This window comes from Chrysemys picta, chromosome 25 (genome assembly GCF_011386835.1).
Source record: "Chrysemys picta bellii isolate R12L10 chromosome 25, ASM1138683v2, whole genome shotgun sequence".
Lineage (NCBI taxonomy): Eukaryota > Metazoa > Chordata > Testudines > Emydidae > Chrysemys > Chrysemys picta.
Genome location: NC_088815.1, coordinates 8,302,779 through 8,330,723, shown reverse-complemented (window position 1 = coordinate 8,330,723; position 27,945 = coordinate 8,302,779). Strand labels below are relative to the sequence as shown.

Here is a 27,945-nt window from a genome sequence, read left to right as displayed (position 1 = left end):
GGAGAAGCGAAGGGCGAGCCGGGGCAGGAGGGTGTCCTGCCCTCCCTCTCTCTCTCTGCTGGGACTTGCCGAGCCTGTTTCCGTCGCCCTTGCGCGGAGGCTCGCCGCCTGGGGAGGGAGAGGGGAGGCTGCTGCACCTTTAAGAGAAGGGAGGACCCCTTTGCCCTTAGAGAAACCAGGAAGCATCATACGGGGCTTTGCATATACAGTTACAGTAGGGGCAGTAACACCAGAGAGAGAGGGAGAGCTGGCCGGGAACTGACTCCAAACTCCAGGCAGGCCCCCCCCCCACCCCCAGCCCCGCCACCCCCAGGACCAGCAAGGTAAGACTGGGGGGGATCGGGCTGTCTCGGGGGAGGGGAGGTGCTGAATCAAGGGGATATTTCACCCCCCCCTTGCCGCCCCCCCCCACCTCGATCAGGGAGGCTGCCTTGGAAGGAGGAAAGTCCCCGCTCCCCCTGGCGTGTGCTTTACTTTATCCCCACCCCAACTTTATAAACCTCGGGATTTTTTTTGACATGGGGGGGCTTGTCCGAGAATTTATAGCAGCTGAGGGGAGAGGGGGGTTGCAAAGGGAGGGGGCAGAGGGTGAGCAGCGCGCGCGTGTGCGGGGGGTGGGGGGGATTCATTTTCTTCTCCATGTTCCAGGGAGGGTGTTTTTAATCTGCCTGCCTGTCTCTTTGCATTTGGCAGTTGCAAGGCTGGTCCAGGGTGCTGGGGTTGCACTGAGGCCGGGGGTAGTTGCAATATGGTCGGGGGGGGGCAGCTTGGGGGGGTTGCAAATAACTTTGCGGCCATGCAGTTAATGCAGTCCCCCCCCCCCCCCCCCTCTATTCTCTGCTGCGTGCATACGTTGTACTTGGCTGGGCTGGTGCTTCCTGGGGGGGGGAGTTTTTTGAGGGGGGGCTTGCAAGCAAATGGGGGGGGAGACTCGCAAAGAGGGGTGGGAAAGGAGGCTCATGGGAGTTGTAGTTTCCCCGCCCCGCTCGGCCTTGCAGGTGCAATGGGGCCTCGGACTACAACTCCCAGGTTGCCCCGCGCAAGGCCGGCCGCCTCCAAACCAACCCTGGCCGGGAGGTGTGTTGATGGGCGGGCGGCCGAGCCAATGGGAAGAGGACCTCCGCCCCTCCTTCCCGCCCGGCTCCGCCTGGCCAATGGCGGACCGAGGGCGCTGCGAGAGTGGGGGGCGGGATGCGGAGGCGCCGCCGAGAGTAGCTCGGCCAGCGGGGCAGCGCCCTCCCTCCCCGGCACTTCCGGGCCCCCCCTCCGGCCCCTTCCCGGGCAGCCCGGCCCGGGGCGGAGGCGGGGTCCTCGGCGCCGGCGCCCAGGAAAGGCCGCGGATGCGGGGCCTAGTGTAGGCCCAAGCCTGGGTGGTGTCCGCAGGGCTCAGGCCCGGCCTCCTGCCCCCACCCCCAGCTCAGGCCTCCATTGGTCGCTGGCAGCCCGGGGAGGGGTGGGGTGTGGCAGGCGGCCAGGCTCCCGCGGGGAGGGGGCCGGATTGCGGTGGGGCTTGGCGCCCTGCGGAGAGGGGGAGGGGTGGGGCCGGGCCTCTCCGCCCAGCCGCGGGCAGGGCGCGGGGGGGGGGCTTGCCAGGGTGGGGGGCTGGGTCCAAGGTCGCCCGCAAGCACAAGGCCGCCCCAGTGGGGGGGAGGGGAGCCTGCTGGCCGGCTCTCCCCTCCCTTGGCGGCCACAGCAGACGTGGGGAGGCAGCTCCCAGTGGCACCAGGCTGCAACTTGCAGCTGGATAATCCCCCCCCCCTTGGCGTGTTAAAGGGGGGAACCCTGGGGGGGGGAACACGACGACACCCCATCAGACTGGCTGTGCACAGATTCATCCAGGAAATGGCACCGAGAGGAGAGGAGAAATCGCTCTGCCAGCCCCCTTGGAGCTGTGGAAGTCTCTAAGCTGGCAAGTTGCTGCAGAGGCTGGAATGTGGAGACCAAGCCAGTATCGTAAAGGCTTCAGCATCACTAGCTCGGGCTAGTAGGACCGAGGGGCTCCTCTACCCCGGCCCGGGTTCAGGGCCTTCCGCCTCCTCTGAAACCACAGCTAATCCTTGAGTTGGGGATCAGAGAGCTAGAAATCAAGGCCATGCTTTGGGCCCCGAGCCAGTCTAAAAAGCTCTCCCATAGAGGCCAGGGAATATAGCTGAAGGTCATTGCACGCTGCCCATCGTGAACCACCGGCTCTTGTGGGGCTGATCCGTTAGATAACAAGTGGGTGAGTTGTGGTGACCACGGTTCGGAGCTGGTGGTTGGTTCCTAGCTAGCTAGCTGGGGAATGGAAGTGCTGCTGTCTGTTCTCGGTCGGTAAAGGTTTATACTGAGACCATGGAAAAAGGTTGAATGTGAATGTGTTGAACTTGTATGTAGCTTACAGTTCACAAGATGTCGGACCTTTCTGTCATTCTTCTCAGGGATCTTTCTGCTCCCAAAGTTTGTGCGTTAGCTCCTGCTGGGTCTAATAAAATGCATCACATTGAGGACCAATATGGCTACCTACATCTCCTCCTTACTACAGCATTTTTAGCAGACTTCCCAGTGGTTCCCTGGAGGGTCCATTATTTCCAAGCCGCAGCCTGGACAGCGAATAGTCCTGATTCCCTGTAATGGCCATTTGGCAGGATTTACAGCTGGTTCCTGAGTTAAACTAACAAGATTACCCACCTCTCTGCTAACTTTCTGCTATTAAATGTATTATTTATATTGTTCCCAAAGTGTATTAGGCACTATATGGACAAATAGAGAAGATGCCTGCACTGAAGGGTTTCCAGTCCAAGTCGGTAGAAGGATGAGGATTGGGGGTTGTGTGCGGTGCAACAGCAGAGAAGTGGTTAATTCCATGATTTTTGTTAGTACTTTGGTTGAGGAGATGTGACCGAATATTACAGTTTGTTTTGGATTGAAGAAACAACCTCTGGTCATTTATGAGGGTTGATTTGGAGAAAGCGGCAGGTTTACGAATTCCAGCAGTTTGCTTACGGATGTTGTTTTTAAACTTTTTTTTTTTTAAGTCTATGAATGGGTTATTGGAGAGGCGCCATTGCTGTTTAATATTCGTTCTGGTCATTGTTCAGGCTTGCTCTGGGAAAAGGAGGAGTGCAGCGGCACAACCCAAATGTGGATGAGGTGGTGGGATTTTTCCACCATGCCTTAGTTGTGCCTAGGAAGAGTTTTGCAGTGCTGGAGTTCTAATAAATTAGTGGATCAAAGTAGTTCTGTGCTTTATGCTGAGCTGTGGGTCTTCGTGTGGCCTTTTTTGAGCTCAGAAATGCACCCTGTTGTGTTGTGGTACAGGGAACTGATAATACTTAACCATACTCTATACTTATTTTTCTTTAGGGGGGAGGGATAGCTCAGTGGTTTGAGCATTGGCCGGCTAAACCCAGGGTTGTGAGTTCAATCCTTGAGGGGCCATTTAGGGATTGGGGGCAAAAATCTGTCTGGCGATTGGTCCTGCTTTGAGCATGCATTTGGATTAGATGATCTCCTGAGGTCCCTTCTAACACTGATATTAAGGGCATGGTTTTCAGGGGTGCTGAGCACTGGAAGATCCCATTGACTTTAGTTGGACTTGGGGCTACCCATAACCTCTGAATGTCAGGCCCATAGTACCTTACAACTCCAGTACTGTACTAATCTGTATGAATGTGAATTGAAGACTGAAAGTTTTTTTTTTTTCCTTATGGCTATGCTTTTGCAGCCGTAAGTAACTGCATTTTGTTAATGAACCCCAAAGCTCATTAATAAGTTAGAAAGTTTAAAGTTGAGGCACCTTGGCCCAGATCCTCAAAGGTATTTAGCTCCTAACTCCCACTGATTTCAGTAGAAGTTAGGAGCCTATGTACCTTTGAAGATCTGGGCCAGTGTTACCGTTGAGCTGTTAAATTAACATTTTGTTTACCTAAGTGGTTATTTGGGTGCCAAAGTACGCATTTTAGAACCCAGTTGTAAATTGAACATCAGAAACACAGTGCCCGTGTTTGAAATTTAGGCCCCCAATCTTGAAAATCAAACCCAGACATTTGAGACGTGCAGTTGAATCTTGATTAAAAGTGACAGTCTTAGGATGCTCCATTTATTGAACGTAAAGTCATCTGTGACAGACGATTAGACTTCCACTTGTTATCTTGCTAATCAAAACAATAAACAGTCTCCCTCAACTTTGGAGAGACCAGCATGTCTTTGTAATTAAAAGCCTTTTGATGAGCAATATTTGAGAGAGACAGAAAATTAACATCTTGGATGGTGAGAAGTATTTGTGCCAAATCCCATGACCTTTTGATCCGAAATAGGATTTTTTTTTCTGTTCAGAACTCTCTTCTGATTGGTCACATCGCCAGCCAGCCAGTAGTGTGTCCATGCCTTCACTACCTGGACTCAGAGCATCCCGCGAATCTTGGACCAGCTCCAGTAAGGTGTCAGAACAGGAGTAAATGAGGTCAGACAGGCATTGGGATTCTATACAAATACCTGAGACAATTATTTTGTTTCTCCTCATACTCCCATATAGTATCTTGATGGTGCACATAGTCTTGCATCACATTGTCGAAAGCCCAAACGTTGCAGCTGGATTCTGGAGAAAGGACTGGATAATGTTCTTAGCTGTCCAAAAGGCAATAGTCTGTTCTTGTGGAGCAGGGCATAGGGTGATCCCTTGTGGATTCAAAGAAGAATTTCCCTCCGAAGACCCGGTGCATGATGTGATTTTTCACTTTCCTCTGAAGCATTAGGCTTTGGCCTCTGTTGTATTTGGGAGACAGGACCGTAAGTGGGTTCTGCTCTGATATGATAGGGAGTGGAACACTCTACTAAAGGGACTGCTCTGGTATGGCTTTAGGTAGGAGACAAGACTAGATTAGGGGAGCTAGTGGTCTGCTCTTATATGGCAAGGAGTGGGAGACGGACTCATGATGTGTTCTAGCATAGCTGCAGGTGGCAGACAGGACTTGTAAATCCTCGTTCCCTAATGGCAAAATGCCCCGGAGTTCCCGGTGGGTGTTTAGCACTTCCATTACTTCTTTTCTTTTTCATTTTTTCTTTCCATGCCTACTGTTCTTTAAAGCCCATCAGAGTCATGGTCTGAAATTCCACAAAGTTATACCTCGGTCTCTGGAAGGGCATGTAACACTCCTTTCACAGGTTTCAGAGTAGCAGCCGTGTTAGTCTGTATCCGCAAAAAGAACAACAGGAGTACTTGTGGCACCTTAGAGACTAACAAATTTATTAGAGCATAAGCTTTCGTGGACTACAGCATCCGAAGAAGTGGGCTGTAGTCCACGAAAGCTTATGCTCTAATAAATTTGTTAGTCTCTAAGGTGCCACAAGTACTCCTGTACTCCTTTCACAGCAGATCATGCATGTGGAGCAGTGCCGCCCAATGTATTTTAACACCATCTATTGTTCTGATTGTGCTCTTAAAGTCCTGATTGACATACCCAGCTATTCCCCACTGGAAACCAGGAAGTAGACAATTCCCCCCCCCCCCCCCCCCCCTTCCTGTTTCTGAATGCATCTCCAGTCCAGTGCTTTGCAAGTCACTGGAGCTTGGGCTTGTAGCTACAGGTAGGTGTTCTCTCCTTACCCAAAGTCTCCTGCCTCAACAGGTAGAGAGGACAGGAGGTCCTGTTCAGCATTCCCTTCTTTTGTAGCTATACAATCAAGTATTTTGCTGGAGGAAAAAAAAGTTAATGGCAGGACCCCGTTCCTAGGAATTTATTTTATGGCATGCTTACGCCTGGGATTCGTTTTTGCACTACTAGTAATGAGCAATAAGACAAGAACTATTTGCTTATCCACAAACCAGGCATTACATAAGTGCCGATCCTGCCTTGTGTGCTTTGCTTTGTCAGTAAACCTAAACCTTCGTCTTTTTATTTTTTTCCTTCCTGGTGTGGAAAAGATTATTGGCCTTTGAGGCAATCAAAATAACGTGAGACCTTTAAACTCTAAAGCCAGAGAGAGCAGGAAAGGAAACGGCATGCGTATTTGAGGGAGGGGTTTGGTCCAGGTGGAGGGGAGTAGAGACGATAAAATGGTTGCAGTTTTGAAGATGATTGATTGGGCCTCGCAACCCGAGGACAGTGGGGAAACTGGGTATCAAAGTATATTCAAAGCAAGCCTTAATATGTCTGTTTGCAAGACAATAGTAAATGTGTGTGAGATCACGTGGGGGTGAGAAGGGAGGGTTGTGTGAATTGAAAAGATAATTTGATTAATTTGTAGACAAAACAATAAAGGATGGAACTGCAAAGAAGTGATTCGGGAGTGAAGGGGACGAGTCCTGAGGTGCCCAGTTCTGCAGGTTGCTCGAGGTTGATGCTCTGGGAGGAGGTCTGGTTGCACAATGGGAGTCTTGCTTGAGTAAGGAATGCAGGATTTGGCCTCAAAGGGCACGAGTGGACACCAGGCATATCTTCCAAGCAGTTAGAACAGAAACATGGCCTATGTCGGAGGCCGTATCCTCACCCTGTCTTTAAGTCCAGATGGAAATTTATAGACTGACGCCCCCTCTCCCTCCATGGGTCCCTGCCAGGTGAGGTCAAAGATTCCTTCCTAGGTGGTGTGCTGGGGAGTGGGTTAGCACTGGAACCGGTTTTATTTTTTTAATGGCGATTCTTCAGGCTGATGCCAAGATTATTTGGTGACGGGGCCGCGTGTTACCCGTTGAAATTTTGTTGGTTGTTTTCAGGTTTACAGAGCCATCAAGAGCCAACACTTCAACTCTGCCCTTAAAAACAGAAGCCCTCACATCGTAACCAATTCAATTCCAGGCTTTCTCCCTCGCCCCCCCACCCCACTTTGCAAAAATGGTGAAGTCTGAGGTTTCCCAAGGGAGTTAAGTGCCCAGAGACAATAAGAGTTGGACATTTCAGGAAGTAAAGCTGTCTTTGAAAATCCTATCCGAACTGTGGTTTTGTAGTGATGCATTCTGGTCACTTTAAATGTTTCCCTCTTAAAAATAAGTAATCTTAAAATCACCACAATCTGTTTGTTTCTTTATGGCAATACCAGAGCAACTTAGGGGGAGGAGAAAGCCCATTGGACTGTGCTAGGCATGCCGATAAATTTGCTCTTGGCCTTGAGAGTTTGATCCAGCAGTGAAAAAAAGACCTTCCATTAAACCATGTGTATGGGGGGAGACCGTCATTGATGTCTGACTGTTTGAATAGTGTACTATTGTAGTGTACCAGCAAACATACCCCCCCAGGTTTGGTACACACACAGGTCTTGACTGTATTACTGCATATATACATGTATCAAGACACATTCCTGTGAGATTAAATGTGGTCCCTGATGACACAGGAGATAATTGGCAAGGAGGTCTGGGTGGAATAACCAGTTAAGACAAACCTTGCAACACAGAAGTTTGCCCTAGTTTTTAACGTCAGTGGTTAAAACAGCCGTGTGTTGACATAGCGTAGAATCATCCCCGTGTGTCTCCTGTGCTGCCCTTCGGTAGGTTAGCTGGCTGGGCTGGGTTGTATTTAGCCGTGCTTAGGGCTTGCTCCTTCTGCTATCCCTTAACCGAAGGGTTTTCTTGTCTTAATGTGTGATGTGCCATACTGGGTCAGACCACTGTTATCTAATCACTGTCCTGCTTCCGATGTTAACCAATACCTGACGTCTCAACAGAAAGTGAGCTGCCCCAATGCTTCACTGTAACACATGTGGGTACTTCCTGACCCCCACAGTAATCAGTATGTGCCATAAAGCAGGAGGATTTGATTACCCCATGTTAGTTTGCATGGCCACAGATGCTGACTCTTATAGCCAGTCCTTTAATAATCAACTATAGTATTTTTCTCGTTCCTATGGCAAAACATTCTAACCATGTAGGCCTTGTGCTGAGATACATGGAGCACCTGCAACTCCTCTAGAAGAGTTCAGAACATCTCGGGGTGAGGCCCCACATCGAGCGATATTGCTTCTTAGTCTGAATTTGCTTGTTGTCATTGTCAGGGGTCCCCTTGCCATGGCCTTGTGGCACAGCCAGAAAAAGGAGTGGATCAGCTTTCACTTTACCATCCACAGTCTTAATTCTCACACTCCTCCCTTCTGTTGTTGTTCATTATTATTTGTATTATGGTAATACCTAGAGGCCGGAGGGGCTGGGCATTGTGCAAACACACAGAAAGAGATAGTCCCTGGTCCCCCTCCCCCAAAGAACTCAATTTAAATAGAGGAGGCAGACAAAGGGAGGACAACAAAGGCACAAAGAAGTGAGGTGATTTGCCCAAGGTCACACAAGAGTCAGTGGCAGAGCTGGGAATAGATCCCAAGTCTCCTAACTCCCAGTCCAGGGCCTCTACCAGTTAGATCACACTGCCTCTGATTTTTCTAGTCTCTAAACTAAATCCTAGTGGTTTTTGTCCCTCTCATCAGATGATGAATCCAGTCTGTTTAGCTTAACAAAGAGAATGTTAAGGGGTGGCTTGATCATAGTCTGTAAATACCAACATGGGGAACAAATATTTAATAATGAGCTATTACATTCCATCTAGCAGAGAAAGGTCTAACACGGGGGTTCTCAAACGGGGGGTCAGGACCCCTCAGGGGGTCGTGAGGTTATTACAGGGGGGTCGCGAGCTGTCAGCCTCCACCCCAGACCCCGTGTTTCCTCCAGCATTTATAACGGTGTTAAATATATAAATGTGTTTTTAATTTATAAGGGGGGATTGCGTTCGGAGGCTTGCTATGTGAAAGGGGTCACCAGTACAAAAGTTTGAGAACCACTGGTCTAACATGACCCTGTGGCTGGAAGCTGAAGCTAGACAAATTCAGACTAGAAATAAGGCGGACATATTTAATGGTGAGAGTAATTAACCATTGGAACAATTTACCAAGGGTCATGGTGAATTCTCCATCACTGACAATTTTTCAGTCAAGATTGGATGCCTTTTTAAAAGTATGCTCTAGGCATTATTTTGGAGGAGTTCCCTGGCCTGTTTTATTCAGGAGGTCAGACTGAATGATCACAATGATCTCTTCTGGCCTTGAAGTCTCTGACTATCTCGCTCATCTTCTACATCCATATGACTAGGGCCCTACCAAATTCACAGTCCATTTTGGTCAATTTCACAGTCATGGGGTTTCAAAATAGTAAATTTCATGATTTCAGCGATTTAAATCTGAAATTTCACGGTGTTGTAACTGTAGGGGTTCAGACCCAACTCTGAAGGCAGTAGCGCAGAAGTAAAGGTGGCCTGGGATGGTATTGCCACTTTTACTTCTGCGCTGCTGCTGGCCGGGTGCTGCGTGCCTGGCCAGCAGCTGCCACTCTCCAGCCTCAGCTCTGAAGGCAGCACAAAAGTAAGGGTGGCAATACTGTGCCTCAAATACAATAACCTTGCAGACCCCCCCCCCTCCCTCCCATGACCCTCTTTTGGTTCGGGACCCCCCCATCTGAGAAGCGCTGGTCTCCCCTGTGAAATCTGTATAGTATAAGGTAAAAGTGCACAAAAGACCAGATTTCCTTGTCTGTGATGTGTTTTTCATGGCCGTGAATTTGGTAGGGCCCTACATATGACTGAAGGAATTATCCCCTTTTATAGAGGCTTTCTCTGTTGAGTTGTCATGTGATGTGTATTTACATTTTCCCGGTGCCAAAAACTGAAGGACGAGTAATGAATCTCTTTGCTGGTGGGCTGCAGTGTCCCTAATAATCTCCTCGCTTACAATGAGGAATCCGAGCCCTATAACATCTTATTACGTTCAAACAGAACCATTGATACCAGGGAGTCAGTTCAATTTGGGTAGCAATTATCTCCCTGTTTCATCCCAGCTCTATGCAGGGGGAGGTACGGATCCGGGTCGCTGTTTAGTCAGGGAGAGGAAGATAGACATTCTTTCTTGTGGAAGTCTCAGTGATTTGGGGGAGAGCGTGGCTGGAGGAGGGTTGGCCCTAATCTTAATAGAGCTTTTGACGTGAGTATCTCAAAGAGCTTTGCACGCAATTGTGTGTCAGAGGTAGCTGAGTGGTGGGGTGCCTGTCTGATAGATGAGGTACAGAGGGTAGAAGTGACTTAGGGTATGTCTACACTGCCATTCAACCCCTGCGGCTGGCCTCTGTCAGCTGACTTGGGCTTGCGCTGCGGGGGGGTGTAAAAGTGGTGGAGATATTTGGGCTTGGACGGGAGCCCAAGCCCTGAGCCCAAACGTTTACACCACAATTTTACAGCCCTGCGAGTTGGTGTGGGCCAGTGTTATAGACACCCTCCGTGACAGAGCTGGGAGTAGGAGGCCCTGATTCCCAATTCTCTGCTTTAACCACTCAGTTGCACTGCCTCTCCAGCACAAACGGCTGGTCAGCATGTCCCAGAGTAGGGCGGTAAATGATATCCATTTAGCTGGAACTTTGCTAAGTCATCCTTCAGCTGTTTTCATCTTTGACACAACAATAAAAGGGGGGAAAAAAATGTGAATGCTAAACTTGTAAACCGGCTGGCTTGTAAAATTCAAATCAGTGTCTGGGGATGCCTTCTCTCAGCTCTCCGGAACTTACCCGGCTGATGAGGCATTGCCGAATTACCTCCTAATGCCATGTGTTTCCAGGAGCTCCAAGAAACTGGGTGATGCTCGGTATTTGCCTAATGCTAGAGGTGCTTTTGATGATGGTTTTTACCTAGTGCTGGGAATTGGCCGAGAGCTGTCTGCCTCCTGAGTTGAAGTTCTAAATCGAAAGAATTCAGATACCAAAACAACAGACTGGAGTTTTTTGCGGGTGCCGATTTTAGATGCAAATGTCCCTGACCAATTCAGATGCTCTGCCAAATATATCAGCCCTAGACTGGCTTCTCTGAAGGCACACACAGGATGCAGCCGTTTCTGATCTAGGAAATGGTTGACGATTTAAGGAGGTTTTTCCTTGTTGCATTGGCTCTGTAGATCTGCCCCTTTTTTGGTCAATGCTCGGAGAGGAGAGCTCCGAGGAAAACCTACCATTTCACTTGGCATCACTGGAACTTCTGCACGGTACTGCGTTGTTGGAGGTGGTGTATTTTTTTTTCATAGGAAGTAAAACCAAGGTTCTTTATCACTTGCGGTCAAGCGTCCCACGACACTTGTTGGAAAAGCAGTGGGCATTAATTCAACTTCTGTCCAAACTTCAGATTGAGTAATTACTATATTATCTTCCTGTCTAACACCACCAGGGGAATTTAATGGGATGTGAGAGTCGTCTTTTCATTTTGTAAACTATTGTGTGCTGTGTACGTCCCACCCCAGAGGTGGCTGCATTTCAGTGGTGGGTATAGTTCCTGCATGCTGAGTATATGGTTTGTAAAGTACTTTGGGGTAAGAAGTGACCTATAAATACAAATGGGGAGCAAGCAAAACTCTTTGTAGTTACAGGCTGGAGAATTGGTGGTAGAAAAATCCAAAATGTTTTTTTTTATTTTTACCCTTGGGCGAGTACCTGGTATAAAAAGCAGAGTCATAAAATGGGGATCTGGCATCCCTATACGCCTTGCTGTTGCTTCTACCCTGACGTGCTTTTCTGCGCAGCAGTAAGAAGCAGATCTCACCCAGGTCTGACCTGGGTCTGGCAGGTGAATGGGAGCAGGTGATGTGATGGACCCTAGGAGAAGTTCAGGTCACCTAATGATTTGATTGCAATTGGGCTGTTTTTTGCCATAATCTAGATAAGCTGGTGCCTTCTCCAGCATCTCGTCCATTTCAGCCTTAATCCATAGTTAACAAATCTGGGGTTTGTGGCCCTAGAGCCGTAGTCCCGTAGATCCAAACATGGCCGGGGTTTGTAAGGAGAAGAAACCACAAAATGCACCTTTTGGGTTCAGTAATAGCCCGTGTGGCATTTTGCCTTTAGATTCGCAAGTCGGTCTCCGGGGGGTGGCTGAAAGTCATTCTCGTCTGACATCTGTTCAGACGACATGGGGGTGAGTTTGGATCCCTAGTAGGGAAGCGTTCACGTCACAAAAGCCACCACCACCCTAGGCACTAATTGCCCCCTACTAATGGCCTTAGCAGAGTGCCAAAGCCCAGCTTTCCTAGGGCTGGTTCCTCCAGAATGGGGGGCATTCTGGGGTACCCACGATAAAAAGGGGGGTAATGTAATCAGGTGACTGTGGCATGAGGCGTCAGGAAACGTGGGTTCTGTTCCTGGCTCACTGACCTTGGCCAAGTCACTTACCCTCTCTCTGTGTCTGTTACCCCAGCTGTGAAACCAAACTGAGGCATACCCCCCCATTGAGATCCATGGATGGAACAGTTCTCTCATTGCGAAGGAGGTACCATTTATCTGTTAAACAGAGCGCGTTTCATCCTCCTACACTGTCAATCCAGTGCTTGTCACCAGCTCTGAATTGCCTTTTAATATTCGAAACCATGTCATTGGTTTCTATTGACATCCAGGATCTTCCTCTCAAGAGCATGCTTTTGTTTTGCAGGTCCACATAATTCAGATGCTTTGATGGCACTACGTTGCCAACAGCACATTCCTTTTGGGAAGCGGTTGAATTTTAATAGCGACATGGCAGAGGTGAAACGGGTTGCTACTAAGTAGGCAAACACCCTACTTTAGGAATGCTTCATTTCCTCCTGACTGCCATCTTCCCACTGTTGGCTCTGGGCTGCGCTTCTCGAGGCCTCTGTAGAGTTTAGGGAGGATCCGAGGCAGAAAGAGACCTGCTCAGGCTTGCCCTGTAATGCTGCAGAAATTGGTGTCAGCAGAGATGGCTCATGCTCCGAATGGCCCAAGAGCTGCGTTTCTCTCAAGAGATCGAGGGCTGCAGACATCGAGTGGGAAGGGGGAACTAGGACGACTGTTCCCTTAATATAAATGGAACAGACACGGACTTGCGTTGGGTGAGCTCTTCGTAGTGGGGGGCGTGCCCAGTTCTCCAGCTGGTGGTGAGGGAGGGAGGCAGTAATGTTTGGGCTTTGGGCAGCAAACGGCTGAATTTTATTTTTAATAGCAATGTCATTCTAATAATCCTCGGCCGCACTCCTGGTGCTGATAGCATGGCTGGACCTTGAGCAATAGGACATAAGTGGTGGCCTTGTGTGCCACCTTGAGCACGTTGTGACAGCTGGGGGCAAGCACCTTCAGCTCTCCCAGGTGGTTATTCCCATGAAGCCTTGCTCCTTAAAACCAAGTGACAATGGTGCCCTGAAGCCGTCCGTCCCGCTCATCAATGAGCGAGATGATTTAGCCCTAAACTGTTGTGTAACGTTGTTATTAAACAGCGGATGTGTTGGTGGGAGAGCTGGTGGCATTTTGGCAGTGGGGAAGGAGCTCTGTACTTGATTTATAAAGTGCTTTGGGATCTTCCGGATGAAGGATGCTTTGCAAGCATGCAGTACTCTTACTGGCTAACCAACCACCTGTGACTTATCTGCCTATACCATATGGTTCAGAGCCCTCGTTAGCCAGTTAGATTCCTCCTTTCATCCAGCTAAACTTTAAGTGCAGGGCAATAAGAGAAAAAATTAAACGAACTCTTTTCCCAGGCAAACCTGGTCATTAAACAGAACGATGTCAACAGGTTTAACTTGGACCCTGGCATGACATGGGCATGTCACTTGAATTCACAGAATTCCCATAAACTGCTGCCTCCAATGGCAACCATTTTGGAATCTGTCTTAAATAAACCAATTAAAATTTGTGAGTCGTCCAGTCATGTTTCTGCCTTTTTTAAAGAGTCATTTGTCTGCAAGCCCTGAAAGAAGTTAAAATGGCCTTTCTGTGTGACAATAACTTCCCTGCGGTCACAAGTAACGGCTCAGATTTCTGAGCTGGGAAGAGAGGTATTTCTCTTCCACTTTGTACGTTCCATATCACTTTGTGTATTGTCACTTGCCCTGGTTCCCCAGCAGCAGCCCGGCCTGTCTACATGAAGAACAGTTCGGCTGGTACGGCTTTCCTGGCAAAAACCTTTCGTGTGGAGGCAGTTAGGTTGGTATAAAAATGTTTATACCAGTATAGCTAATGCTGGTTTGGGTTCAACAGCATAAACTGTACTGACATAAACACAGGGATACCAATATAACTGTGTCTACATTAAGGCTTTTACCAGCACAGCTATGTTGAGTTAAAAAAAAAAAAACAACCCAACCACCCCCCCAACTGCTATGTCAGTAAAAAAATTTAGTGTTGACCAGGCTTCAGTTAGTTTCCCGTGTCTGGCTCTTTTGAGGGAAGGGGTACTGCGTGACACTTTTTCCAATTGACTATATTTGAAGTTGACGCTGTACCTCGATACAGGTGCTACAAATTATGCTCATGGATATAATTTTGGAACTTCTGAAATGCAGCCACCTCTGGGGTGAAATGTAGCATCTTTATAACAGCACATAGCAATGCAATCTGGGACAGTGAGCGTAGAATGTTGTATTCAATTGGAGAAAAAACTGCATGGGAGATTGAGGTCAGTTGCTGCCCTGTGGCTCATTCAGTCCTTAACGTGGCAGTTGTGCCTAGCTGGAAAGCCCTCAGCACACCTGTCCAGTCCACCGCACTCAGACCCATCAACTCATTTCATACGAGTCACTGAAAACCCCATTGCTCCATGATGCCTTACAGTGGCTACTGACCTGGGATGCTTTGCAACCTGTAAAGGTGCAAGTCTCCCTACCCCATTACTAATCCTCTGCCTGCTTTAATAACCTTGCCATTCAGAGTCCCTGAGTAAGGGAACCGCGTGTGTGATTTCTGCCAGCTGTTCAGAAGAACATAGCAAGCGGTATGCAAGGTAAAAAGCCTTTGTGCTGTTGGCCGAAGTTTTATAACCAATGCTGCTGTGAGAGAGAAGCTGTTCGCTCAAGGATAACAGAGGATGCTCGCTGGCCGGGTGGGGGAGATGTGCTAGGAAATGTATATGTTTTTTGAACTCCTTCACGTTCTCAGCGGCTGCAAATTTGAACCACAGCTCAACACAAAAGGCATTTTGTCCAACTCGAATAAGTTGTGAAGTGTATCACTTTCCATGCCAAGGCTGGGAAGTCTCATGACCCAGCCACCATTCCCGCACTATACTGTTGATTGTCCCGGCTCCCAAGTTGTGTGGGATTAACCCTTGCTTGGACGGTTGCCTCGTGCCCCAGCTATGGCTGGGCATGACAAACCCTAGTTGTGTGGGTGCTGCAGGCTGGCTGGCCAAAAGATTATCGCCCAAAGCTTCTAAATGCTTTACCCAGCTCAAATTCTCTCTAAAAGGGAAGGGGGACAGGACCTCCCTCCAGCTTCTAATCTGGGGAAATCTCTAAATTTCATTTTTAGGACCAGGCCAAAACGCACTCGCTCAGCGGGATAGCAGTCTGTCTTGCACGTTTGGCACTTCCTCTTTTCAAACACAGAATTTTGCCCGTAGTCACCCACTTGTGGGCCCCCGTCAGTCAGCGGGGTTGCATGATTGTAAATTAGGCCAATTCCATGTATTTAGGTACTCTGTAGCATTTGAACACCTTACCGTTGCTAATAAACATATCCTTGCACAGCAGCCTGAGAGGAAGGGAAGGAATTATTTACCCCCGTTTTACAGATGTGGGGGGAATATGAGGCACAGAGCAATGAAGTGATTTGCCCAAGGTCACCCAGGGAGTCTGTGGCAGAGCCAGGAATTGAACCTACATTTCCTGTGTCCCCATTCAGGGCTTTAACCACAAAACCATCTTTCCTCCTCCCTTATCACTGCACTTCGTCTCAAAAACCCATGAGCCCAGAATCTAGGTCAAATTTTGTGCTTAGTTTTAACCCCTGCAACCATATTTCATCCCTTGCAGCTGGTGTCGGTTCCTTCCAGGCCAGGAATATTTCAAACCCTGTAAAGCGTCTGCATTTTACATGCCGTGAGACACCACAGCCCAGCTGATCCGTGTTAGTGGCTACCTTCTAATGGATGTGATTAAGGGCCTGCTCCAGCAGCTCCCATCAGAGTGAATGGAGGGACTCCCAATTACTTCCTTGGATGGGTGCACTTGCACCACGCAACTCTGGGATTTTAAAGCCGGTTCCTGCCTTGCTGCTGTTCAAATCGATATGTTTCGTTAGGATTGAGCCCTTAGTGAACGTCGTCCGCGGCGAGCGCTCTCAAGCGCCAAAAACTTCCATCCAGGACCAATTTTATTTTGTCCCCCACTGACCCATGTGGGTGTAACTCAGGACCTCAGGGCGAGGTTTGAGCTGTTCTTTGAGCTATTGGAGTGAGAAAAAAGGTAGCAGGATTTTTTTTAAACGGGGAAAGTGTAGCAAAATCCCCTCCTCTGGGGCTGAGATCACTCATGGAAAGTTTCAGCTTGAAAGCGCTGCTGGGGAAGTTATGAAAAGTAGGCGTGTGCATGTCTGTCATGAAGACTGTTTTGAAACCTTACGTATTGTGCCCGGGTTGCTGCCTACCACCACTATAACATAGCGCTATCAATTGCTTCCCTGTGTAGTTAGTTCTGTGCTGGACTCTGCCACTGATTCATTATTTCATGTTGCACAGGTCACATCCCTTCTCTGTGCCTTAGTTCCCCCTGCTCGGGTGCCCCACGGCCGGCCGCGTCGGCTGCTGCTGGAACAATCTGGGGCCAGCGGCTCTGGCAGTCCCTGGGGCAACTGGCTCTGGGGACTGCCCAAGCAGCGGCCGGTGTGGCTGCTTCCGGCGAGCCACCTGACCAGCAGTCTTAGGGGTGCCCTGGGGATCGCCCGAGCAGCAGCAGTCCCAGGATGGCTGGAGCAGCGGCCCCGGGGTGCCTGGAGGCCATCCCGAGAGCGGTCCCTGGGAGCAGCCGCTGGAGGGCAGTCAACCCCAGGATTGGAGCAGGACCCCCCGGAGTAGAGTGACCAGACAGCAAGTGTGAAAAATCGGGACGGGGTGGGGGGTAATAGGAGCCTACATAAGAAAAAGACCCCAAAATCGGTTCTGTCCCTATAAAATCAGGACATCTGGTTACCCCACCCCGGAGCAGCAGGGCCCCAGAAGTAGAGATTTAGTTGGGTATTTTTGGTAAAAGTCATGGACCGGTGAATTTTCATTTATTGCCCATGCCCTGTTCATGACTTTTACCAAATAGACCCGTGACTAAAGCTTAGCCTTAATTATGATTGTTTGTATTATTATAGCACCTAGAGACCCCAACTGAGGTAGGAGCGCTATTGTAACAGGCGCTGTACGTGCTTAGCGAGAGCCGACTCCTGCCTCAAAGAGCTTTCAGTCTTAACAGGCAAGACAGACAAAGGGCGGGAGAGAGGAATTATTCCTGTCCCTGTTTTACAGCTGGCAAACTGAGGCCCAGGGAGATGAAGTGACTTGCTCAAGGTTGCCCAGGGACTCTGTGGTGGAGGTTGGAATCGAATGTGGATCTCCTGATTCCCAGCCTAGTGCCTTAACCACAAACGCTGCCGGACTCCTGGCTGGCAGATCACTTGAGAAAGTAGAAAGGGTTTGAATAGTCACAACAGGAAGTTAAGCAGAGCTGCTTTGTCTAACTAGCCTCTAATAATGCTAGAAAGAGGCATTTCGCTTGGAGAATAACGTGTGAGAGGCAGGCGGATCAGGCCTTTTATAGAGCGGAGCATGCTGCTGGCGCTTCCTGGGCGTGCAGCTGGTGAACTGGCAGAGCGGGGCTCGGGGAAAGGCGATGGGGTGGCACAGGTACAGCCTGAGGCTTTATAGGGTCCGGTGTGAGCTAAGATGGGTGGGGATCCCAGCCAGCTCCCAGCCCCTCCACTCAGGCTGCCAAGCCAGTGGAAAGGCCGCTGGGGTGTCCAGCTGGCATGTCAGGAGGGAGAGAGAGAGAGAGAGAGAGAGAGAGAGGAGAATGGGCTCCACTGAGGCACCCTGCTTCTGTTCAGTGCATGTGGGCAGAGAAGGAACAGAGAGGCGGGGCCCACGGGCACTACGAGTGGCACTCCCTTGGCAGCGCAGCTAAAGGAATGGGGGTCGCTGCTCAGCTGCACGGTGGCCCCCTGGGATAGGACGGGTGGCCCAGTGGGTCGCGCACCGGGCTGGGGACGTGCCAGGCTTGGGTTCATTTCCTGGTTCTGCCAAAGGCTTCCTGCGTGACCTCGGGCAAGTCCGTTAATCCATGCTGTGCCTCACACCCCCACCCATCAGCCAGGCTGATGCCTGCCTCCCAGAGCGGGGCAGGGTAAATCCAGCCATCACGGTGCCCACATGAGTCCCCAGCTGGAGCAGAGAGAGAGAGACTCCATGCGAGGGACGATTCATAGGGGCAAGAGGGATTCAACTTCCCCTACCCATTGAGTCCGTGGCCTTTCTGCTCACCTTGCCAGCTGCTCTTGTGGCTACTACAGGAGCTGGGCAAGGTCACCGCACTCATTTCAGCCGGGTTACAGAGGGCCGGTGCCCTTGGTTCTGCTGCATAAACTTCAGCTGCTTCCACAGCTCCTGGGGGATGCCGTGTGGTGATGGCCGGCGGCACAGGGTGGGGAGCCGGGGAGGCCCAGAGAACAACGGGGTCTGTCTGTGTCCAGCAGCCTTGATCATAGAATATCAGGGTTGGAAAGGACCTCAAGAGGTCATCTAGTCCAACCCCCAATAATGAATCCCCTTCATATCCATCGAGTCCTGTCTCTCGTCTCCCCCAGGGAACCCTCCTAATTCCACAAGCATTTAAATCCCCACTGTGCTCAGGTCTCTGACCTGGGCTCGTCATCCTGCAGTGGGAGCTTTGGCAGCAGGTTAGGAAGGTTTTGTTATTTCCCCGTCCCTACAGGCCAGTGCCGCGGCTGCCTGTGCCCTTCCCACGGGGTGGGACGTGTTGGTGCGTGTGCCCGAGGCTTGCACAAGCTGTCTCGCTCCTTCCCCAGCAAGTCCTTTGTGAATTGTTCCATGAGTTTCTCTCTCTTTTTCCAATCGCTTCCCAGACCTAGAGCGACGTAGCAGGGGATCTCTCCGAAGGAGACGGCAGGGTGGGAAGAGCAGGAGACCAACCAAGTCTGTGACCGTAGAAATGTTCAGTGCAAAGAGGACCTGGGGGCCGGGGTGGGTGCATTGGGTCTCTAGAATGAAGGCTGCATTCGTGTCTGGCACATAGATTGCCCCATGTAAAGGCCAACAGACAATAAATAGGACCCGTGGTGGGAGATGCTTTCGACAGTCCAAACGCCTGTTAGCAATAAGAGGCTCTAGAACTGATCCTGCTTTTTTTTTTTTTTTTTCTCGTCTCTTCCCAGCCCTTGGTGTTGAAAATGGCTGGTGGCGTGGACGGCCCCATCGGGATCCCGTTCCCCGATCACAGCAGCGACATCCTGAGTAGCCTGAATGAACAGAGGAACAACGGGCTGCTGTGTGACGTGGTCATCTTGGTGGACGGTCAGGAGTTCCCCACCCACCGCTCAGTCCTGGCGGCCTGCAGCCAATACTTCAAGAAGCTCTTCACCTCAGGGTTAGTGGTGGACCAGCAAAACGTATACGAGATAGACTTTGTGAGCGTGGACGCCCTGTCGGCCCTGCTCGATTTCGCGTACACCGCGACCCTGACCGTCAGCACTTCGAACGTCAACGAGATCCTCAACGCCGCCAAACTGCTGGAGATCCAGGCGGTAACGGAGGTTTGCACGGATCTCCTCGACAGGAAGATTCTGGCCAAAAATGACCAGATGGATTTAGTAGATCAAATTGATCAAAGGAACCATCTCAGAGCAAAAGAGTACCTGGAGTTCTTCCAGAGCAACCCCATCAACGGCCACCAAGGCAACTTTCCATGGACCAACGAAGACTTGAGAGACCTTCAGAGACTGAACTTCCAAGGGCAAGAGGACGAGGAGGAGCCGGATTGCAACGGCATGGACTTCTACTCACAAGCCCCCCCAAACGAAAGACCAAAGGTGAACGACGGTGACCCTGACAGCAACCATGCCATGTGGCTGAAAAGAGAGGAAGAGGAGGCCCCGGGAGCCTTATTCCCACCTTCCCAGAATGGACATTACAGTGGACACGGCCTGACGGCACAAGGAGAAGAGGAGGCAGCTCTGGACCAGCAGGAAGCCAGCAACTCTCCCAGCTTCGTTCCTGGGGGAGCGGAGGCGGAGGAGGCTGAGGCTCGAGAGGTGGACGGTCTGGCCGCCAGTGCCCTGCTGCAGCAGATGATCAGTTCCGTGGGACGGCAGCAGCTGGGTGAGGACGACCAGAAGGACGACGACGGGGTGATGGATTATTACTTGAAATACTTCAGCAGCTCTCACGAGAGCGACGTGTATCCGTCCTGGTCCCAGAAGGCGGAGAAGAAGATCAGGGCGAAAGCATTCCAGAAGTGCCCCATCTGTGACAAGGTGATCCAGGGGGCTGGCAAGTTGCCCCGCCACATCCGCACCCACACGGGCGAGAAACCCTACGAGTGCAACATCTGCAAAGTCCGATTCACCAGGTGAGGGGCAGCAAGGGTGGCGGAGGGGTATTGCCCAAGCCGGCTCGCAGCTTACGGGCATGGGTGGGCGTGGGACGGATCAGCCTTGCACAATTCCCCCCCCACCCCCCGCCTGCAGTGAGTCATTTCCTTTTTGATGGGCAAGTGACGAGTGATTTTTTTGGGTGCCCGGTTTGAGAAACCCTGACTTAGAAAGTGCTGAGTTAGCCACCCTTCTGGAAATTGGGGGGCCCTTCCGCGGTGTCAGGTGCCCCGAATCTCTATAGTCGCTGATAAATCTTGGCCACGCCTGGGATTTGCAAAGGGGGCCAATGGGGGGTGGGCATCTGGGGGAGCTTCCCATATCATTTCCATCCTTGGGGAAGTAGGCTTCTGTGGCCAGCGGGGGCTGTTTAATGTAACTAACCCTTGAGAAATGACCCCATCTAAAGACTGAGACATCCAGAGCCTGGTAACTGGAGGCAGAGTTCGGCCTGTCCTCTGCAAACGGCCCTGAGGAGAGCTCCTGCTGCACCTGCCTGGTGGTGCTGGATCCGAGGAAGGGATCGGGACTGTCTCTCTCTCCCTCCTTCCCTCCCCCCATTAAAAAAAAAAAATCAACTTTTTGTGGCCCCCTAGAGGCATGGGTTGTTTCAGCCCCATTCCTAACCCGGGTCTGCCTGCGCCTCCGTCTGCCACGGGTGTGCCGAAGAAAGGGGATATTGTTCGAGTCCCTCTGGTTCACTTTAGTCCATGTGCTCCAAGGAGCCTCCTCTTTTCAGTCTGATTGCGGCGTGAGGCCGGGGGGTTCCGCCCAGATCTCTCCGCACTCTGCCAAGCGCTTGTGTGGGCTGGCTGACAAAGAAGCCAAACAGCCTCGCCCGCCCAGCCTGCTTTCTGCTTACGCAAATAGCCCCGGACTCGGGAGCACCAACGGGGTTCGAGTCCCGTGCGGAGCCTTGGGGGGGGAGGAGCGAGCCAAGAAAACGCTGAGCTCATGGGCCTGATTCTGATCTGCCCCCTGCTGGTGTAAATCAGAAGTGCCTGGGTAAGGTGGAGCAGCAGCATGGGTGAGAGCGGTAAGCGGGCGAGGGCAGAGGACGCATCACACCCAGCTCTCCTGGATTTCCATTGAGCGGGAGCGGGAGGAGGAGGTGTTGAGCCCCTGGCAGGATCGGGCCTGAGTCCCACTGAAAGCGAAGGGAGCTGCACCTGCTGGAGCGGGAGCAGATGTGGCGCGGCGACCTGCCCGGCCATGCAGCGGGGAGAGGGTCCCGCGCTTGTTAGCTGTGGCATGCTGATAATGCAGTGGCTTGCTGGGCTAGGGGACCAGCTGCATCACTGCTGTAACCCGCTGGGCCAGCTCTAGGCCTGGAGTGGGCCAGGCATTGGCCCTGACCGACAGGCAAGAGACGCCTCCTGCCCCTTCCAGTGAATCTGCCAGCAGTCATCGAAAGCAACGCGTCTGTGGTATGCATGGGGGCGTGTGCATGCAGTACGTGTACACGCGAGTGTGCGCTCACTCACCTGTGAGCAAACCCACCTCCTTCTCAGAGGTGCTGTTGAGAAGCCGGAGGATGCATCTGTCTCCTGACAGGTTGAAATGCAGACGGCCACTGTCTTGTTACTTGATCCTGCCTGCCTGCTAGCTACGGAGTGTGCGGGGGGTTGAGATTGGTGGGAACGCAGTGCCTGCGTTGCTGGGGCCAGTTTGGAGAAAGATTTGATACGGGGCAGTGCAGCCCCATTGCTTTTTGATCTTTCTGTCCTGCCACACACCTGTGTGGCTGTATCTCTCTCTCTCTCTCTCACTCACTCACACACACTCACACACACACACACACACACACACACACACACACACACCATATATAAACAAGGCTGACGCATAATGCTCTAGGCCAAGTTTCCAGACTGAAATCCAGGACGCCCGTTTGTGGCCACATCAGCCCCCGAAATCAGGACATCTCTAGCCTGGGCCGTCTCCCGGTAGCAAAGATGCCCTTTAATTGCAGACCCAATGTCACAGCTGTCCCAGGAAGACCTGCTGTTCCACTCTCTGTTTACGACTGCAGTTTGTTGACCTCAGAAATGCTAAGAAATCCTGACGTGTCGGCGCTCCCCTCCTGCTCTGCTCGTCTGACTTGTGCCTGTCGGTCTTTGCCAGACGTTTCATTGCTCAGCGTGGGGTCCCGAAGGCTGGGGGGTTGGTCCGGCCAGCCCAGGAACATTTGTGTCTCTTGGTTTTTATTGTGGTTCTTCCTTTCAAATGAAGGTGGGGAGAGCAGCTGGGTTCTGCTGCCTTCCCTTTGACCTCCTGAGTGATGCCACCTTCAGGGCTGCAGCCTGGATTTCCCATGAACCCCTATGGGTGCTGAGTCACCATGTGCTTTCCTGTGCATGCCTCCTGCAGCTTCCCCTGCGCTCCGCCCCGCCACTCCCTTCGTTAAAGAGACGGGGCAGGTTAAAGCTCATCTGTTAAAAAGAAAGGTCCTTATCTGTGCTACAGTAATAATTAATAATAACAAATTGTCCGTACTATGACAGCTGCTAACAGATCAGGGATCCGGTTATGCAGGGCCCGCTATAGACACAGGGTGAGAGACAGTCCTTAAAGAGCTCACAGTTTAAACAGGCCAGGCGGACAGAACGGGGGGGGGGGGTCAGCAGCAGAACTGTGGATACAACCCTAATCCCCTGAATGCCAGCGCCGTGCCCTACCGACTGCCTCTCTGAGAACCCCCTAGATTAATAAAACGGGCACTTGGAAATAATCTAGTTTGCTCATCACCATTTATGCTGTTTGTTTCCCTTTCTTTCAGCTTGGAGAATTGCACCGGGCTAGTCAATCTGACGTTAGTTTCTAGTCAATTTCGTTTTCTGGGTTTCCTGCACTAGCCCAGTGAGGAATGTTGGGGGGGTGGGGGGGAATCATAAAATCATTAAAAAAAATTCTATTACTATTTGGTTTTTAAGAAACCCTTTTATTTTTCAAGTGATTATTCCATTTTGGGCTTAAACAATCTTCCTTTAACTGGAGCTAAGGCAATAACCGCTTAACCCATTGCGAACCTGCAGGGTGGCCTTTTCGAAACCTCTGCCGATTTCTTCCCCTTTTGGGGCCTGTTCAAAGACCAGCTGTTGACTCATCCCGAGCCCCTCAGTTCTTCCGAAAAATGTTCGGAAAAGCTCCGCCATTGCGTTGGCTCGTTCTAGTCCGCAGCAGAATTTTCACCAGTGTATATTCCCCTCATTTATCATCGGCATGGGATAGGGCCCCGTTGTGCTAGATTGCTGTCCGACACCGCACAAACCGTGCCCCGAAGCCCCACCAGGATAAGCAGGCAGCTCCAGGAAGTTGTGTGTGTGGTTTGTTTGTGAAGATTAGCGCTGATGACGGAGGCGTCTGTCACTGCCAGACACGCTCACGCTTACCAGGGGAACGGGGATAGGCGGCGTTATAAGGACCTACGAAACATTTTCGAAGGGATCTAAATTCTGTCAGAGCCGGAGCCAGACCCTAACTAAGGGGTTGGGAGAAAATTTCCCGGGGGACTGGGTATCCCGTAGCTGTCGAGGCGGGGAAGGGGAGTTGTGGAACCATTCTCGAAAGCGGCTGATGTCGACCGCAGTAGGTGACAGGGTATTGGGCTGGATGGACCCACGCTCTGCCCCAGTCGCAGGGCCATCTCCACGGCCTTGCTGCAGGAACTGTCAGCACGTGGTTCACGTGCGGCTAACTCTAGTGGGAAGTTTGGGGACGTGGACGCTCGGCCACCAGCTCACACCAGGCGGTGGCCCCCTCTGCTAGGGGAAGGTTCCATAGCCCGTTCTCGCAGGGCTGAGTCAGCTCGCTCCCTGTGGGAAATCTCCCAGCCCTTAGCACAACCAGCCCCGAGGGATCATGGTGCTGAACGTACAGGGCTCCCCCAGTCACCATGTGTCTGGGGGTGGGAGGGTTGCTGTGTGGTGGGGTTGAAGGCTCCGCCCACCCCGCCCACCGCGTTCAGGCGCAGAATTCCCGCCCCCTCCCTGACTCCGTCTCTCTCTCCCGTGCAGGCAGGACAAGCTGAAAGTTCACATGAGGAAGCACACAGGTGAAAAGCCTTACCTGTGCCAGCAATGCGGGGCTGCTTTTGCTCACAACTACGACTTGAAGAACCACATGCGTGTGCACACTGGCTTGCGGCCTTACCAGTGCGACAGCTGTTTCAAGACTTTCGTCCGATCCGACCACTTGCACAGGCACCTTAAAAAAGATGGGTGCAACGGCATCCCATCCAGAAGGGGGCGCAAGCCCCGGGTCAGAGATGTGAGCGGCCTGCCCGCCCCCGCAGGGAACCCCGAAGACGGAAGCTTCGAAGCTGGTGGCGAGAGACAAGAATCACAGGAGGACACCGAGCAGAAAAATGGCCAGGAGCAGCACTTTGAAGATAGTTCTAACAATGAAGCACCAGGAAGATTGAATGTAGCGGAGGGGTCGTCAGAGGGTAAAACACAAGGACTCTCCTAAACCAAAAAAAAAAAAAAAAAAGTGTCACAAAATCTAGTTAGTACTTTCCTCCGATTTCTCTTTAAAATATTTCTCTCCCTTTTTAAAAGATATATATATATATATATATGTTTCCAATCTTCCCACCATAACCAGTCCCATGGGGACACCTCGAATAGCTAAGGACCTTTCGTTGGAAGGCCGATGCTTAGGAAGTGTGAGATCGGGAGGGTTGAAAGGTTGGTCTAGAACATGGAAAGAAGCGTCCATGCAAATCCAAAGCTTTATTTTGTGTCCAGACACACTTTAAAAAACGGCAGAGATGCATCTATTTAAAAAAAAACAGAACAATTCCAAGAGGTGAATAGGTTCTTCCTGGACAGTCACTACATTCCGTGCCTCCGTCTGACTGGATGGGAAAGAATTGAGTGCAGCTTTCTCTCCATTGGAAAGTGAGAGCTTCTGAGGCCTGAGACGGTCTTTTGGTGATCGGGGATTTGATTCTGCCGTAGGGAGTTCAGATCCTTTCTGGCCTGATGCTGAGCAAAGCTGGCTGAACTCGCCTGGTGCACAATTTTTATAATGATAATTGGGTGGGGGGGGGGGAACTGATGATATTTTACATATTCATTTTTTAAGAATGATTGCTCCCGCCACGTAGGTGGGCGAACAGAATTTTGCAAGGCTGCTCCGAGCTGCCTAGATGCCAGGTGAAACTGCGACTCTCCCCGGGAGGTTTAGATTGGCGCTTCATCCCCGACTGGGAGGCAGTTCAATCCTGGCTCTGCCACAGAATTGCTGGGTGACTTTGGGCCAAGTCATTTTCCCTCTCTGGGGCGCAGCTCCCTCAGCTGGAAAATGAGGCAAATGCCGTTTTGTGTGAGGTTTGGGAAGTGCTTTGAGATCTAGGGCGTGCACGTTGCGATAAAGGTGGGAACTCCTTCTCGGCAGATGAACTGGCCGGTTAGGGGTTACTACGTGAGGGTCTCTTGGACAAAAACAGCAGCCCTCTCTGCTCTGTGCAAAGATCTCTGGGGCCCTTTGCCTGAGGATGTTTGCAGAGCCCTTGGCCAACGTTCCCCCTCACCCACCCATTGGGCAGCACATGTTTATGCCTCACTCTTGTCCTCCACCCCAGAGGTGGCTGCATTTCCATGAGTGCGGCATGTATATAGTTTGTAATGTGTTGTAGCATTAAAGGCCCTGTTTTAGTAAGATAGCCTTGTGGCTACCAAACTTCTCTCTCCCCAGCACACTGCAAACCCTGCATCGGGCCGGAACCTGAGCAATCGAGTCAAATTCCAGGCAACCTCAGATGGAATGGGCTAGTTCTGTACTTTGATGACTTACTGCCTGGTCCCGTGCTTGGCAAATTGTGTCCCAATAGGAGAGGAGCGGAAGGTAGGTTTTTGCTAGATCGGACTGTTGCCTCCTGAATCCGAACCTTGCCTTTCAAGACGCAGCAATTATTCAATCCTCCCTGTTGAGTCAGACTCTCAGATACTCCCCTTCCCCAGAGCTGAAGCTGGAGCCCCCCTCTGGGATATGGTAGGATTCTTCTTTATCTTTGGGCCTGCTGGGAGTTAATGATCAGCAACTGACAAGATGGGGCGTTCAGTCTTTTGCCACCCTGACATGGAATGGACAGTGGCCATGTGACCAAGCGCTTAGCACTTGTTACAGCAACTTTCACCCCAAGATCTCAAAGCACTTCATTAGATGGTTCTATTAAGTAAAAGAATCTCTCGGAGCAGGGTAACCCCCAACATTTTAGGAATCAAATGAGAGCACCCTAAAAGCAGTTAAAACTTGAGTTTTTTGGGGATTTTTTTTAAAGGGTTATTTAAGGTCTCCCTGAAAGGCTTTGGTGTTGGGGTTTGGAATTTATCTCCTCTGGGGACCTCAGGCTGGGTCATTAAATGCACAGGCTTCTGGGAGGGGTAGTTCTCCATCAGACTGGCACCAATGTATTTACTGTCCTGCAGAGGCAAAGCGGAATGTATTTATTTGAATAGCGGGCACTGAAAGACTGGCCCGGGGGATGTGCACAGAGCTAACGTGGTGGGGTGGAGGAGACGGGCACCGGGGCTGACCGCACCTCAAGCCCCGTTGTCCTTTCCTTGCTGCGGTTACTAGGAGAGCGCCCGAAGCTTCACCCAGCGCCCGGTTTCAGTCCCAAAAAGATGCGGGCGTGACCTGTGTGTGAGATGATCAGAATCGCAGGCCACTGACTCCTTGACGTGAAGGGGTTCAGGGCCTAATGCTTGGTTACACCAAGGCCTTTACAATCGCACAAAAAGACCTTGAAAGTGGCTTTTAAATTACTCCCACTGTAATGGAGTCTTCGGTCTGGTCCACACACAGGGTTTTGTACCAGTATAACTGTTTCAGGTACGGGTGTGACTTTTGACTGAAGTAGTTATACCAGTACAATGCCTACTGTGGATACAATGATACCAGTATAAAGATATGAGAAGGGAAATAAGCAACACTGGTAAAAGCCTCTTTCTACCAGTAAACTGCATCCACATGAGAGGGTTTGTACCCCTTTAACTCTTCCGGGACAGGTAAAGGGGTCCAGTGCCCTCATGTGGACACTGAGGGTTGTTGGTGGTTGCTAGCCAGTCCCAGCCCTGTGATCTGAAACATCTTACATGGGTCAGTCTCAATCAATCCCTATTCCCCAGCTATATAGAGAGTCAAGAATACAGATATAAAGTAAATATTGGTGTGTATTACCCAGCTCCTCAGCTTAGCAGAGTCTAGAAAGGGCACCTTTCAGCCATTCTCCTGTTTTTTAAATGCACAGTTCAAAATGAAAAGAGATTCTAGTCCTTTTATTTTGAAAGCACTTTTTAGATTTTATTTTAATTTTAAAGTGAGAGCAGGTTTGGCCGAATGTAAACTGGAGAGGGAGTGAGAGGGGAGTGTGTGAACTGGGGAAGGGAGGGGAGGGTGGGGGGTGTCGGGGAGAGAAAGATGGATGTTTATTTAATGCAGAAAAAGCAATAAAAATTTAAAAAAACCATTATTAAAAAAAAAAACATAAAAAAAGACAACCAAGAAGTCTTAGCACTTTGCGATGGAACGGGTACTTCGAAATCACTTTATCTTAATTTAAAAAGCAAACGCGAAACATG

The 27,945-nt window shown here is 50.8% G+C and overlaps 1 protein-coding gene across 4 annotated transcripts; it reads left to right on the top strand.

Annotated features, from left to right (window-relative positions):
- On the top strand, window positions 1–27,935 carry ZBTB7A (zinc finger and BTB domain containing 7A). Of its 4 annotated transcripts, XM_065578427.1 has the most exons (4): window positions 1–323; window positions 15,742–16,173; window positions 19,142–20,334; window positions 24,373–27,935. In XM_065578427.1, the coding sequence occupies exons 3-4, from the start codon at window positions 19,157–19,159 to the stop codon at window positions 24,824–24,826; spliced, it is 1,632 nt and encodes a 543-aa protein (XP_065434499.1). In that variant the 5' UTR covers window positions 1–323; window positions 15,742–16,173; window positions 19,142–19,156; the 3' UTR covers window positions 24,827–27,935. The 4 variants fall into 4 exon arrangements, with proteins under 4 accessions (XP_065434499.1, XP_008167073.1, XP_065434500.1 ...); XM_008168851.4 differs by lacking the exon at window positions 15,742–16,173 and having other exon boundaries at window positions 4–323; XM_065578428.1 differs by lacking the exons at window positions 1–323; window positions 15,742–16,173 and adding an exon at window positions 1,692–2,221.
- The last annotated feature ends 10 nt before the right edge of the window (window positions 27,936–27,945 follow it).

What these genes read in the sequence shown, in the direction of transcription:
- ZBTB7A (XM_065578427.1), top strand. Translation starts at nt 19,157, where the DNA reads ATGGCTGGTGGCGTGGACGGCCCCATCGGGATCCCGTTCCCCGATCAC. An exon ending in TGCAAAGTCCGATTCACCAG is followed by an intron (nt 20,335 to 24,372) that starts GTGAGGGGCAGC and finishes TCTCCCGTGCAG; the next exon opens with GCAGGACAAGCTGAAAGTTC.